Here is a 13421-nt window from a genome sequence, read left to right as displayed (position 1 = left end):
TACAGTGCGACTGAAAGCGGATGGATTGACATCCGAGCCAACCACCATCTTTCATATCATGATCCAGATCGTGATCGAACACAAAACAGCGCAACCAACATTCTGCAATCCCTGCATCCTTTGCATTAGTTTGTTTTGGGTTGCTATTTGCATCTTTCTCCTCCTCTTACCGAGTCTTACCCCGGATTCCATGACCGTTGCGTTGCGTTACTATGTACGGATACACGAGAAAGAAGCCCTCGCAAGTCTCGGGATGGACAAGCAGGCAATGCTTCTGCATTGCATGACAGTATCAGTGATTCGGATCGTCTAGTTCAAACATCAACACACGGTCGGGTCCGTGTATCACACAATCAGAAACTGAACGCTGAACACCAAAAAAAAAAAAAACCCCAAATCAAGGACACACCCCCGGGAGCATGTGAAGTCATCGCCACGTCTCTGTGGCCCAATCATCACACCGTCGATGCCAATACCTGTGATGAATCTGGTAATGAACGACACTGCAACCGAACGCGAAATGCCAGCTCGCAAGTTTCCGGAGAGCAATAATACCAACAAGAAATGAAAGGCCCGTTTACTCACCATGTTTGTGGCTCGTGTACGGATAAGCTTGTGCGCTTGCAGGCTTGCAATTGCAATGTTGGTGTGTAAATGCTCACTGCTGCTTTTTGCTTGGCTCGTCTCGTTGATGGCGGAGGCGTTTCCCTTGCTGGCCTTGCATTCGCTATATCCGGTTGGATATGCTAAGATGAGGATGGGGTGACGCTCATGTTCGAGGCGTGCTTCTATACTCTCAATTGACCTGTCAGCCTGTCTAGTGCCTAGGTACTCCGTACAATTTACAGCAAATGTTGGTCCTTGGCTAATCGCTATTATCCCCAAGCTCCGGGTTAGCTGTACCATCTCCGTCCTCATATTCACGCGCCCATTGCACCCGCTACAGGCTGTGTTTCGGCCTTGCCCACGCCTAGGTATCTCAATGCCTATCGAAACCAAATCCAGACTAAATTATCGGGAAAATCGATGATGTAGTGGGCCAGGGCCTGAGAAACAACGGGGTGCTCCGCTGTCTGGGCTGTCTCTTGTTCTGTTAATCAATAATCGACATGATTTACACAACGGCCTACATCTGGTCCCCAAGGGGCCGAGTGGAGAGCCCAAGCTTGTTATTCCTCAGCTCGAGGCGTCGATCGTTGTTGTATCAGTTAATTAGAGCTTCTGAATCTCTCAAAGACCACTCCGGCTCCCACTTGCGACCTCTGTGGGTCTCCTGCTGTCATTCCCTCTCTTTCAACACCTCAGGACCCTTTTCCTTCGATCAATTGTGTATTTTGCCATTGAAGGCCTTTCTCTCATCTTCTGTCATATTAGAACTCGCTTGCAGGACATGATCCCTACAGAGTGGTATCGCTTTAAGGTGGCTACATCATAGTACTCGCCGATCCGAGCCACCCAGAGACGCCCAATTCCCTTGGTTACCAGTTATCGCCACAAGCCATCCATCCTCCAATCCGTATGAGCAAGCAGGGAAGCGAGCACATGGTCACGATGTCAATGGTTAAATCCCCTCCCCCGTCCCATTCGGGATTTCTGGCTCCAGTCCGGCCTCGTTTTAACTCCCAACGCACCTCGGATCGCCTGCGTGAGGCTCAGACTTTTGTAACACCACCATTCAAAATGGGGGGCGCTATTAAAAAAGGCAGACGATCCGTCTTTAAAGAAGTTGGTCTAGAACACGATTTGGATTATCCCGCCTCTGCATCAGCACCTTCACTGTTGTCAGGCGAGCAACTTGGCGCCCATGATAACGACAAAAACTTGAGTGATAGCTCTGATATCCAACGACAACTTAAGCAAGACGACGACCACAGTCAGAATAACGACGACCCTCAACGCCCTCGGCAGTTATCACTTTCGTCACCGAAGACTTGGTACACCATATTATCAAACCCCAAAGGCCGACCCAGAATCAAGAGCACTTCGGGTGTGTCCCCAGGCGTCTCGGGCCTACAGCGCTTCACTATGTTAGCGCTCCTCATTGCCATTATACTTCCGGCGTTCAGTTGGCGAAATGGCCATTCATTTTCAGATATCAATGGCGCCAGTGCTGGTGTTATTCAGAAGCGCGAGATCAGCTCTACCAAGGTTTGCACGCGATGGGGTCTGCAAGCTGCCCAGTTGAACGGAACACTTTACTTATATGGCGGTCGCTCAAGATCAAAAGCCGACCAAGTCGAAAACACATGGAACAACAATTTCCTAACTCTGGACCTCACTAAGGACTGGGATATAGGCTCGCCCGCTCTCAAAGGTCTCGAGAAACCGGACGGTCCTCCTGAGGTCTCTATGGGTTATTTGTGGCATGATTACAATAATCTGTATCTTTATGGCGGCCAATTCTCCGATACACCCTATGTTGATCCCGAGCCCGAGTCTGTTTGGCGTTATTCCATCAAGGATGAAGAATGGACCGAATTTAAGAGCCCCAAAACCTCTGTCGGCAATGAATCAGAGCCAGGAAATCGACCAGTTCACCGTGCTGCTGAGGGAGCAGGCCTGTCTGTGCCTGAGCTCGGCCTAAGCTGGTACTTTGGCGGCCATCTTGACTGGGCCACCACCCCAGGCTGGTCGCGCAGTGTTGATCGTGTATATCTCAAGAGTCTTCTTGAATTCACACATCCAGGCTATGTTAACACCGGTGTCGATAGCCTCTCTGACGGCACAGGCGCAGGTGAAAGCGGGGCCTATCGCAACATCACAAAAGCGGGCATTCAGACCGGTAACTTCACTGAGAGGGCAGATGGTGTCTTGGTGTTTGTGCCAGGCTGGGGCGAGCAAGGTGTTCTTATCGGCCTTGCTGGCGGTACCAACGAAACGTTTACTGAGGATCTCGGCACATTAAACGTATACGACATTGCCAATTCCGAATGGTTCCATCAAGAAACGTCCGGGGATACACCCAGCGTTCGTGTTAATCCTTGTGCCGTCATCGCCAGCGCGCCGGATGCGTCAAGTTTCCAGATTTACATGTTTGGTGGACAAAATCTTCCTTTTGTAAGTTGTGACAAGGTATAAGACATACCCAAATACTAATATGGCCTCAGGGAAACCAAACGCAGTACGATGACATGTACATCCTGACCATTCCCTCTTTCACATGGATCAAAGTCGACCAAAACGACGACAACAGACCCGCTGCCCGAGCTGGCCATTCATGCGCCATGTATGATGGTCAAATGGTGGTTGTTGGTGGAGTAGGTGAGGACATCGGATGTGATCCGGGCATGTACGTATTCGATGCAACCTCACTCAAGTGGAAGGACCAATTCAAGGCTGGCAATCACGATTCGGACCATCATCCCGATAACTTCGTTCTCGCTGGGTCCCATGGATACGAGGTTCCGGACGCCGTGCGCAAGGTCGTGGGTGGGGACAAGGACGGCAGCGCTACCGTCACCACCCCCGCTGTGGGGCCGGCTACCGGTGGCCCGTTCTTAACGGGCAAGCCCCCGGTTTTCACAGTTACCTCCGGGCCGACAGCGACAGTACGGGTCGGCCAGACTGGTACTGCAACCGCTTCTCCGGATAGAGAAGACCATGATGGAGTTAACGGTGGTCTCGTAGCTGCAGGCGTAATCGCTGGTATCTTTGGAGCCCTTGCCTGTTATCTTGGCTTCTGTGCCTGGCTCTATCGCCGGCAAGTCAACGCCTACAGACAGCACCTCGCAGTATCAAACCGCTACTCTGTTGCGTCCCACTCTCTCCTCAACCCTTCAGCCCTTGCTGCTGCTGGTACTACCCGCCCCAAGCGTGCTATCTCCCAGCGCAGCCTCTTTGGCTGGGTCGGCCCTAGCCGCGATCAGGGATATACCACAGAGCCCAAATGGAGCCCTGAGGATGAAGATGATACCACACCAGGCGCTCTCGGGTCCAGCAGCGGGTCTGGAGGTGCTAAGCGCAGTGAGGACACGAGACCTGGAACGAGTCATAGCGGAGGCTCGACTGAAGGGCTACTCGAAGGCCAGGAACCGAGTTTCTTCAGCGTCGTCATGGGTCCTCGCCGGGCGTTGCGGGTTGTTAACAATGCAGAGTAAACCGCGCGTGTACGAAGAGAGGCGTTGTTGGGTAAAGGAACGGATGGTATTTAATGGTTCCCTTTTGAGATGTGAGATGAGTTGGACTGGTTGGTTACGATAAACGAAATGTATGAATAACTGGTGGCCTTGTATCGGCACAGATACATTCGCTGATACCCCATGTTTCTTAATGTCCCCGGCAAAGGGAGCCTTTGGGCAAGAAATGTGAATGATTTTTGAATCAAAATGTTGTGAGAAAACGACAGTGTAGTCATAGGATCTTGTACCTTTAGTTATTCTAACAATTATGCTCTCTATGCGCCATTAACGCCATATATGCCTGTTCCATCCATCTCATCGCTAAAATGCCAATCATAAAGTTTTCAAGTCAGTCGCTATCCTGTACTACATATCTCGGATCATCTCCGTGACCACTTCTTGAGTTGCTTCTCGGGTATAGTGTTGACGAATGCTTCTTGGAGGAAATGCTTCCAAACCTTGTTGGTCTTCCTTCTCTTGTTCTTCCCTTTCTTGCCCCTAGTAGCGCTGAAGTCGATACCAGAGTCACCCTCTTCAGGTTCTGGAAGTTCAGTGTCGTCGTCTGAATCTGAGTCTGGCTCGTCTTCGAAATCCTCATTGTACTCTTTAGCTGCCTTGCCCTTGCCCTTCTTCGTCTTCCTCTTAGCGATTCTAGCCGCTAGCCTGAGGTAGCTTCGAACTGTCAAGTCGGGCAGCTTGAAGATCTTGTCGGTAAAAGTGCTGTATTCAACCTCATATCTGAACTTCTTGGGCTGTGGCTTATCGTGGTTGGGTACTTCATCACTGAAATCGCCGTCACGCCACTTGCTTGTCTCAGACAAGTCGGTAAGATCATTGTTGATATAGGTGAGGTTGGCAAAGTATTGTGTGTATCCCATGAAGGTGAATGTCTGGCGAGCGTATGCGGGGCCGGGAGGTGATCCCTTTGGGGGAGCTGGTGGGATCACGAGTTCAGGGTTCTTGGGCTTCTTCTTGCCCTTTCTTCCCTTCCTCCCCTTCCTCCCCTTCTTGCCTTTTCTGCCCTTCTTCCTTCGCTCAGCTTCGAGGTCTCTCTTGAGTTCCTGGTGGGCTTCCTCATCCTCGGAAAAGTCGGGAAGCTCTTCGGCAACTTTTGAGTTGATGTCGAATGAGTCTGTCCAGACTGGCGCATCCTCCAGGCCGGTAATATTGTACTCGATTATGCGAATAGTCGGGAAGTAATTGGGGACGACGCTGGGGCTAACAAGAGATACCTGATATCGTTCTCCGTATTTGCCTCCGATCTTGCCGTGGCCCTTCTTCTTTTTACCCTTCTTTCCCTTCTTGTTCTTCTTTCTATTCCTCAACTCGTCGGCATCTTCGTCTTGCGTCTCAAGTTCATCCTCGGCGTCTAGATCTGGATCTTCTTCTAGTGCCTTTGCAGCTGAGCCTGGCAAGTTAGACCAGGACTTTCTGAGATCTATTAAGTAGTCGCTCTTTGATTCGACGGAAAAGTCGTCATCCGTGGGTTCTCGGGTAGTCCCTGCTTTGTCATAAAGGCTCAGGTCAATGTCTTTGGTGTCCTGGAACAGGAAGTGGTCAATGTTCATATGGCCGTAAAGGGAGCCAGTAACAACATCGCGGAACTGCTTCAGCCAGAGAGTGTATTTTTGCCAGCAAGTTTCGTCCCAATTCTGCTTGTTCTCTGTCCGGGCGGGAGGAACATGGCCGATCAGGATAGCCTTCATTCCACGCTCGCGTAACCGCTGAAGTTGAACACTCAACCACTCCATATGCTTGAAACCAGGCTCCGACGGAATTGCGCATCCGTCAACGCCAGCATTTCGATCAAAGAAGTACATGGTGTTGAGGCTGATGACGGACAGTTGATTGGGGATAACCTCAACCTCGAACCATCCACCAAATCCGAAGGAGTGTCGCTGTTCCTCGGGGATGAAGCGATGCCATATACTGCTATAGGCCTGCAGCCACTTGTTTGGCCCGGGATAGAAAATGTTGTGCGGCAGAAAATCGTTGTTGCCAAAAGTTGGGATAATAGGGACGGTAAGGGCTCCGTCATCAGAAAATGTCTTGACCATCTTTCTGGCGACCTTCCGGTTCATATCCAAAACATGGCTCGAGCTTCGTGGTAGCTTCTCGTCGCTATCGTGGCGCGCGGTGTCACCGGTCCATACAACAAAGTCGATATCATCCTTGACATTCTTCCGTACCCATTCCAACGTCGCGTCGACGAGGTCCACGGGAGAGTCGCAGTCGGTAGTTTCGGCGCCATATAGACCTGCAGGGCCCTTGCCGCGGTGGCATGCGACGCCCTGGGCTGTTGATGAATGTGCTTTGTAGAATTCGTCAGGGTGAAAATCTGGAGTTGTGGTTGTTAGTGGGCTGCTTTGGATGCAACGCTGAGTTATCATATTTTCATCCGATGTAGATGTAGGAACATGGGACCGGTTTCACATGTGATAATACGTACCTGTTATATGCAGGAATTTTCCATTCAGTTTGCGACCCGATTGTCGGATATGCGGTGTCTCTGTAGAATCGCTTGTCCATGTAATTGAATCGAGAACTTTTTGGCCAGCCTCGAAAATTGGTGAACAAGAGACGCTAGGGAGTAGTAGGGCGGCTGCCACGAGCAGTCGGGCGCCTGAGAGTGCCATTTTATCCGTTTTAGATTGTACTCTGTATTTGATATGTATTCCGTTTATGTTCGGTGTAGCAGTCGAATTTTGGTGATGGCCAGGTGAAGAAGTGATGCTGAAGTAAGATACCAGGTCCAGGTATGAAATTATTGAAGGTGTGAGGTCATTCCAGAGTCAATCTTGCAAGGTAGCAGCTTTCAAGGGGTAAGATCCTGTCCAAGCCACAAAGACACGCTCTGATTCTGGCTGACGCGTTAGTGATGGGCGTATGACTGAAGATAATATCTTTATAAAATACTTGATACAAAGAAAAGGACGATGATGGAGAAGAAAAGGGCGTTAATAGACTAATTTCCACAGAACCAGCCTACCTGAGCTATGATCAATCAATACGTCGATGAGGATCCACTGCTCGGTGTAAGGTAGGTAGGTAGAGTGCCAAGACTGCCCTGGCTGATGGCATAGAATATCACAGCGACAGTGGAAAGGGGAAGCATTGAGTTTAAAATACTCGAATTCCAGGAGTCGAAATAGTGACAAAATTAACGAACAGTACCTGTTCCCGGTATCTTCAGTGGATGCCCCCTCCCCCACGTTGTCGTGTGCTCACGCTGAGGCGCCTGGTGATCCATTGTTGAAGTTGAGGAAGACGGTAAAATCGGCCAATCTTGAGCGGCGCGGGCTACACGTGTACTAGAGCAAATGGTGCAAATGGACGAGGAGAACGGGCATCAACGAGACAGAATTAAGACACTGACTGACACGCGATACTTGAATTCAATCAGTTATGCCTGCTTAATTGCTATCCAATATTGTGTCTTTGTATATTTAGACGTCGCTTGTCCTCTATAGCTCTTCACATATTCTTCACCTCAATCAAACCCATCTGCTCTCATATTCAGGGTCCAACAGTTACAAAAAACAGCCCGCTGAAGACTTGATTCAGGCACATAGGTACCTAAGGTACGTAATGGTCTATGGCATATGCCATCAGGGTCCCCCTTCTGTAAAGCCTTCCTCCTAACAGTGGATACCTGCATTGACTGGTCCGTCGAGTCTCATATGTGGAACCCCCATGAACGCCCTCGTGAACATTCTATCACATTCGTTTTCACAGAGATGCATACACAGAGTTTATCAAGTGTTTGTTGTGATTTGTTACACTTATTGACCATCTATGCTTCATTTAGTATCGGCTTGCTTCTGGCGTCCTTCGATCATAATCCTCGTGATGATGAGTCTATCGGCTTACTGGTTATCCGCACAAGACTGACTATCCTGTGCCCGAAACTTGCTTATTTTGTTCAACACAATAGGTGAACTCGACACAGAAGAATAACTCTCTCGCGTGAGCATATTCGAACAAAGTCCCACAACTACTGCTCGGGTTGGTGTTGGACACAGTCGATATCTGTCGAAACACACAAAACTTCGTCACCCAACTCCAGGTCCAGGGTAGGGTGATGCCCCACCAACACGGATCTCGCTTAGGTAGCATCTGCCGCTAGTCCTCATGTGTGTTCATTCATATGCAAAAATTCTGGCTCTTTTGCTTTCTCTCTTCTTCACCACGCAACATCGTCTCCTCGACGGTGCCGGTAACATCCAAAACTGGCGCCACGATCATCTCAGCCTTCCCACAGTTGATCACTACTTGAAGGGGAGGCCGTTGCTAGACAATATCGCCGCTCGTTTGAGGGAGGCCATACGCTTTTGTGTGGTGGTTTCCTATGGTTTTTTTGTGGCTACATATCTCCGTGTCCCAATTTCCGTGATGTTTTCCTTGATGCTTAACTGTGAACCACAAGCATCAAGATATTTCATTATTGCGATCCCTGAAGCTCGATGATGCCAAGCTCTGAAAACATAGCCCCAAGTCTTTTAAAGTGCCTCTCTGATAATCACGCCTCCAAGCGAAGCGCTGGACGCCGAGTCCTGGCTCGCGGTGTTATATCTTCCATACACAAGACATGGGAGTATCCAGTTCCAAAATCACAATCAGGATATGATTGAGTCCACCTTTCTCTTGGAAATTCCTAGCGTTACCCATGTTGATTTGCTACTTCGAGGCAGAGAAGGTAGTAACTCTAATTGCCTCGTCATAAGATATCAGAATGCGATTCTTAGTCTGTGAGGGGACTGAGCTATAGTTACGTATGCAAAGCTGCAAGATCTACTCACCCAGGGAGGTTCATGACATGGTTGCATTAGAATAAAAGGGATCGCATGGCCACGGCCCTGCTATGGTGTACCTCATAATAGACTTTGATAGCAACTTCCAGCGTATGGCATGTTTCTTATCGACCTCTCGGTAACCACAATTACCATGCCCACCAAGACACTTGAAGGAGTTTTGGCAATGGTGTCGGTATCAGGACTGGGCTGACTACTTAGGAAGACCCTGGCCAAAGAGAAGAGGGTTGCTTGTGACAAACTCGAAAGACATCAGGATCGAGTCGATGACATGGATGTAAGGGGCAAGAGATAACTGGTAGCAATGCAAATGATATTTTAAGAACATTTATTTTCCGTTGGCTCTAACTTAGTCGTGGCCATAACAATCATAGACTCCAAAAATCTCCCCCATGTTGAATTGTCCCCATATACCACATGCTTAATACTTTGGCTCGCTTAATACATTACTCAATCCCACCGTAGTCTTTCTAAGCAGGCGCAGTGCCCTTCCAGTACTTTGTCTGTATAAAAGGCATCTTGGTGACTGTACCCTTACGGGCCTTTCCTCGTACCACAACGTCCACCTCGGTGCCGGCCTTCTGATTGCCACTCTTGATGTAACCCATGGCGATATTTCTGCCAAGTGTAGGGCTGGGAACACCGCTTGTGATGACACCGATCTTCTCACCATCCTTGTGAATCTCGGCACCCTCACGAGCGGGAGCTCCATCGACGAAGAGACCGATACGGCGGCGGGTGACGCCTGAACCGCCCTTGCTCTTGGGTGTGAGTTGAGGGATGATGGTTTCGGCACCGTGGAAGCCTCCAGTCTCGCGACGGGCAGGAGGGATGATCCAGCTAAGACCAGCCTCGACGGGTGTTGTGGTATCATCGAGATCATGGCCGTACAGACACATGCCGGCCTCGAGACGGAGAGAGTCACGAGCACCCAGACCAGCGAGCTGAAGGCGTTCAGGACCGGCCTTGCTAAGAAGGGCCTGGATAGCAGGGGTTGTTGTCTCAAAAGCAGGATATTCCTTTCCGTTGAATGAAATCTCAAAGCCGTCCTCTCCAGTGTAGCCACCTCGGCTGATGAGGACAGGGTGAGTCTTGCTGCCATCAGCGAGCTTGAGCTCAGCCCAGACAGCGTTGCCAAAGTAGAGCTTTGAGAGATCAACGTCGCTGGCGAGGACCTCGTTGAGAACCTCGGCACTCTGAGGGCCCTGGAGGGCAACGAGACCAGAGTTGTCGAGACGTGACCACTGAACATCTCCGCCGAACTTGCCAAGCTCCTCATCAAGATACTTGGTGTCCTTGTCAAGACAGGCACCGTTGGTGACAACGTAGTAGGTATCCTCGCCAAGTCTGGTGACAACCGAATCATCGACGATACCTCCAGTACCAGGCCACAAGAACGTTGTCAACTTGCTCTGCATGACACCCTGATTTGTCCAGTCTGAGGGAGTGAGTTTCTCCAAGAAAGCGGCAGCATCCTTGCCCTTGAAAATGTGCTGCACCATGTGGCTCACATCAAAAAGTGAAGCATGCTCACGAGTAAAGTGATGTGACTGAGCAAGTGAGAGGTTTGAGTATTGAACAGGGAGCGAGTAGCTTGCGAATGGCACCAGCTTTCCTCCATTGGCAACATGGAAGTCATAGAGAGGAGTCTTCTTCAGATCAGAGGAACTCCCTGAAGCGCATCGTACGCTTTGTTGAGAGAGTCTGAGAGCGCCGAATGATGTGGGCCGTGTCACGGCGGCCGATGATAAGATTCGGGGACCAGCCCTCGCGGCCAAGCTGAGGCTCTGCTTCATGATGGAAATCAATTGTCAATATTTAGGAGCAAGTGAAGAGATCCAATTGACCAGAAACAAACAAGATTAATAAAGAGGAAAAGAGTTTGTACAAGAAGATAAGAAGCCGAGGGGGCGCTTAAGACTGGTACATGGCATGCACAGTACATATCATGGAAGACACAAGTCACCCAATTTGACAATTGGCGCTGGTGGGGTTGTCACCGAGTCTGAAGTCACTGAGTCTGAACTTCACCGAGTCACAATCAAAAAGCGTCGTTTCTAATTCGCTTCTCCACGGTCTCTGCCTCCGAAAACCGACCCCGGACCCCGCAGGACCCGGAGCGCCCTCCGAGGGCCGAAGCCAGAGGGCATATGTACCTAGAAGGAAGAGAAGCGCGGCAAATGATGATAAGAATAAATTATTGATAAGGCCGTGTGAGGGCATAACTCACGGGATAGGATCCAAATTTTCAACACTCACTTTCATTCTCACGCGCAATCGTAGTCGAGGTGATGCTGCTCAAACTACTAATGACTAAAAAGTATGCCATTACAAGCTGATGCTCTTTCTTGTCCCCGCTCCTCAGCTCAGCTCAGCTCAGCTCGTCTACTGTGATTCTCTAAGCTTGTGAACTCGGACCTGCCAGAAGTGATGACATCAAGACGCCCGCGTAACAAACAAGACACTCCAGCAAAATACTACACTCCTCTAGGACTGATCTCAGCCGGTTCACTGTTGCTCAAAACTGTACTTTAGCCAGCCTCCGAGAGCTCGGAGACTCTCCCATCGCACGTTCTCGTCATCTGATTGCATGAGTTCCATGATCCTTCTCTTGAGACCAACCTTCTCTAATTGATATCTCTTCTCGGGAACCTCCTTCACCAGACACCCAACATCGTTGCAGGCAATTGCAAGCACTTGCTTGTCGTTATCCCAGGGCTGCCGCATGATCTCGGCCAGCTTCCGAGGAATCTCTCCATTCTCAAACTCGAGGATCTTGCGGGCATTCTCAGCCCAGAAGACTGTGTTTCGGTGAGGGGGCGACCATCGAAGGTGACCAGACTGCACCTCAGCAACATACTCGTCGAATGTGGTCTTGGTCTTGGTGTACTCTTCCAGCATTTCCTTGAGCTTCGAAAGATCCTCCAGCAAGTCGGGATCAGTCAGATGGCGACCACTGATGTTCTCGAGAAGGGCGGGAAGGCGAGCAAGAACTGCGGTGGGTAGAAGTGATTTCTGGTTTTTCTCAAGAAGGTTGTAGAGTGTAGAAAGGATCAACCGAGTTGTCTTTTCCTTGGGTGATAATCGTAGAAGGTGAGTGTAAAGGAGGACAATATCGTACTCGCTGCGGTTCAGTATTAGTTGTAATCCGGTTTTGTCCATTCTCCTCCCCCCCTGGTGAATTCACTTACTCGTTGAGTTCATCACCAATCTCCTCAGCCTCAAAACTTATCTGCCAGATAACAAGGAGAGCATGGTAGAGAAGCTGGAGACCAACCCCTCCACTCAGAGAACCCCCGAAGCCAGCAGATCCGGTACCAGTGTTACCGCTCCAGAGACTGGCAGATGAGCTGCCTCCATTTCCAATGCCAGCTGCAGTTTGAAGAATCTTGATCAGGGGTGCAATCGTCTCGCTTCGCTGGTTCCAGAACTGCTCTCTTGCGACATGCCCAAAGAGCAGAGACGAATACTCCTGTACAGCGATATCTTGTAGGCCGGCATCATTACTCTTGGCCAAGCCGGAGACATAGGTGAGAATCACAGGCAGAGCCTGGAGGGTAGATCGGGACTCGTCTCGAGCAAGAGCCATGAGTGTGGTAAGAGCATGTGCAGTAAGCAATGGAATAGGATCCTCGGCATTAGTCGAGTTAAGCAGAGGCAAAAAATGTCGATAAGGCTCCTTTGTCTTGAAGAGGGCCTTGGCTAGAGGTGGAACAGCTGACGATGTTATGTTAGCATTGGTGATTGGAGATTATGACGGAAGTCGCTCTATTAGTAGATAGACATGGACTACTCAATGGCACTTCCCAATGTCGCATAAAGATAAAGGGGACGTTCTTACCCTCGAGAAGGTCGCCAAGCAACACTAGGATGTACTGGATCACATTCGCATGCTTTCCCGCCGTCTCGAGAACGCTCGTCTTTCCATCATCGCCAACAAACAAGACGCGATATCCATCAATATCCCCCGACACAATCTCCTTTCTTTGCTCAGGCTTCTTGGCCTTATCTACAGCTCGAATCTTTGCATACTGCTCCTCGGTGAGGGTGCCGGCCCTGACAGCACCGTCCCAGGGAATGGGTCGCTGACGGATGTTGCTCTGAAGAGAGGCCAGGTACGTTGGCGGGTCGAGGGACATGATTAGCTATGATTACAGCGTCGCGGCTGCTAGCAGCGAGCGGTTATTTGTGGGATGAGCCAAAGGATATATCCAGGAGACGAGGTTGGAGGGAGGAGAGCGGAGATGGAGATGGAGGAGGATGGAGAAGCTGGTAATATGAAGTTTGGTGATGCAACTAACTTGATCTTGAACCGCGCGGAGCGTCACAGGTCAAGCTTGGGGCACCTAATGGAACCTTGAACTTGGTTGGAGCTTGGGTAGGGAGGGTAGCCACAGCTGCCACACTTGGCGCCACACATTAAGATCTAAAGAGTTTGCCAGACAAGCGTGGCTGTTGATAAAGTGTGGCTCGATGTGACTTGTGGCTGTGG

The 13421-nt window shown here is 50.1% G+C and overlaps 4 protein-coding genes across 7 annotated transcripts; 1 reads left to right on the top strand and 3 right to left on the bottom strand.

Annotated features, from left to right (window-relative positions):
* The first annotated feature begins 68 nt into the window (after nt 1-68).
* Nucleotides 69-4412, top strand: FVEG_01274 (hypothetical protein). Its single transcript, XM_018888133.1, has 2 exons — nt 69-3057; nt 3108-4412. Exons 1-2 carry the CDS (start codon nt 1519-1521, stop codon nt 4095-4097), a joined length of 2529 nt encoding a protein of 842 aa, XP_018743975.1. The 5' UTR covers nt 69-1518; the 3' UTR covers nt 4098-4412.
* FVEG_01275 (hypothetical protein) lies at nt 4254-7798 on the bottom strand. Of its 3 annotated transcripts, none has more exons than XM_018888135.1 (3): nt 7108-7798; nt 6568-6978; nt 4257-6456 (listed from the first exon to the last, which is right to left on the bottom strand). In XM_018888135.1, exons 2-3 carry the CDS (start codon nt 6752-6754, stop codon nt 4499-4501), a joined length of 2145 nt encoding a protein of 714 aa, XP_018743977.1. In that variant the 5' UTR covers nt 6755-6978; nt 7108-7798; the 3' UTR covers nt 4257-4498. The 3 variants fall into 3 exon arrangements, with proteins under 3 accessions (XP_018743976.1, XP_018743977.1, XP_018743978.1); XM_018888136.1 differs by lacking the exon at nt 7108-7798 and adding an exon at nt 7035-7057 and having other exon boundaries at nt 4329-6456; XM_018888134.1 differs by having other exon boundaries at nt 4254-6456; nt 6568-7798.
* A 1601-nt stretch (nt 7799-9399) lies between these two features.
* Nucleotides 9400-10725, bottom strand: FVEG_01276 (glycine cleavage system T protein; the record flags this gene model as incomplete). The annotated part of the gene is made up of 1 exon (XM_018888137.1): nt 9400-10725. The coding sequence occupies one exon, from the start codon at nt 10723-10725 to the stop codon at nt 9400-9402; it is 1326 nt and encodes a 441-aa protein (XP_018743979.1).
* A 464-nt stretch (nt 10726-11189) lies between these two features.
* On the bottom strand, nt 11190-13269 carry FVEG_01277 (V-type H+-transporting ATPase 54 kDa subunit). Of its 2 annotated transcripts, XM_018888138.1 has the most exons (3): nt 12771-13269; nt 12121-12646; nt 11190-12053 (listed from the first exon to the last, which is right to left on the bottom strand). In XM_018888138.1, the coding sequence occupies exons 1-3, from the start codon at nt 13066-13068 to the stop codon at nt 11438-11440; spliced, it is 1440 nt and encodes a 479-aa protein (XP_018743980.1). In that variant the 5' UTR covers nt 13069-13269; the 3' UTR covers nt 11190-11437. The 2 variants fall into 2 exon arrangements, with proteins under 2 accessions (XP_018743980.1, XP_018743981.1); XM_018888139.1 differs by lacking the exon at nt 12771-13269 and having other exon boundaries at nt 12121-12738.
* Nucleotides 13270-13421: the final 152 nt, after the last annotated feature.

This window comes from Fusarium verticillioides, chromosome 1 (assembly GCF_000149555.1).
Source record: "Fusarium verticillioides 7600 chromosome 1, whole genome shotgun sequence".
Taxonomy (NCBI): Eukaryota; Fungi; Ascomycota; class Sordariomycetes; order Hypocreales; family Nectriaceae; genus Fusarium; species Fusarium verticillioides.
This window is presented reverse-complemented; position numbering and strand designations above follow the sequence as displayed.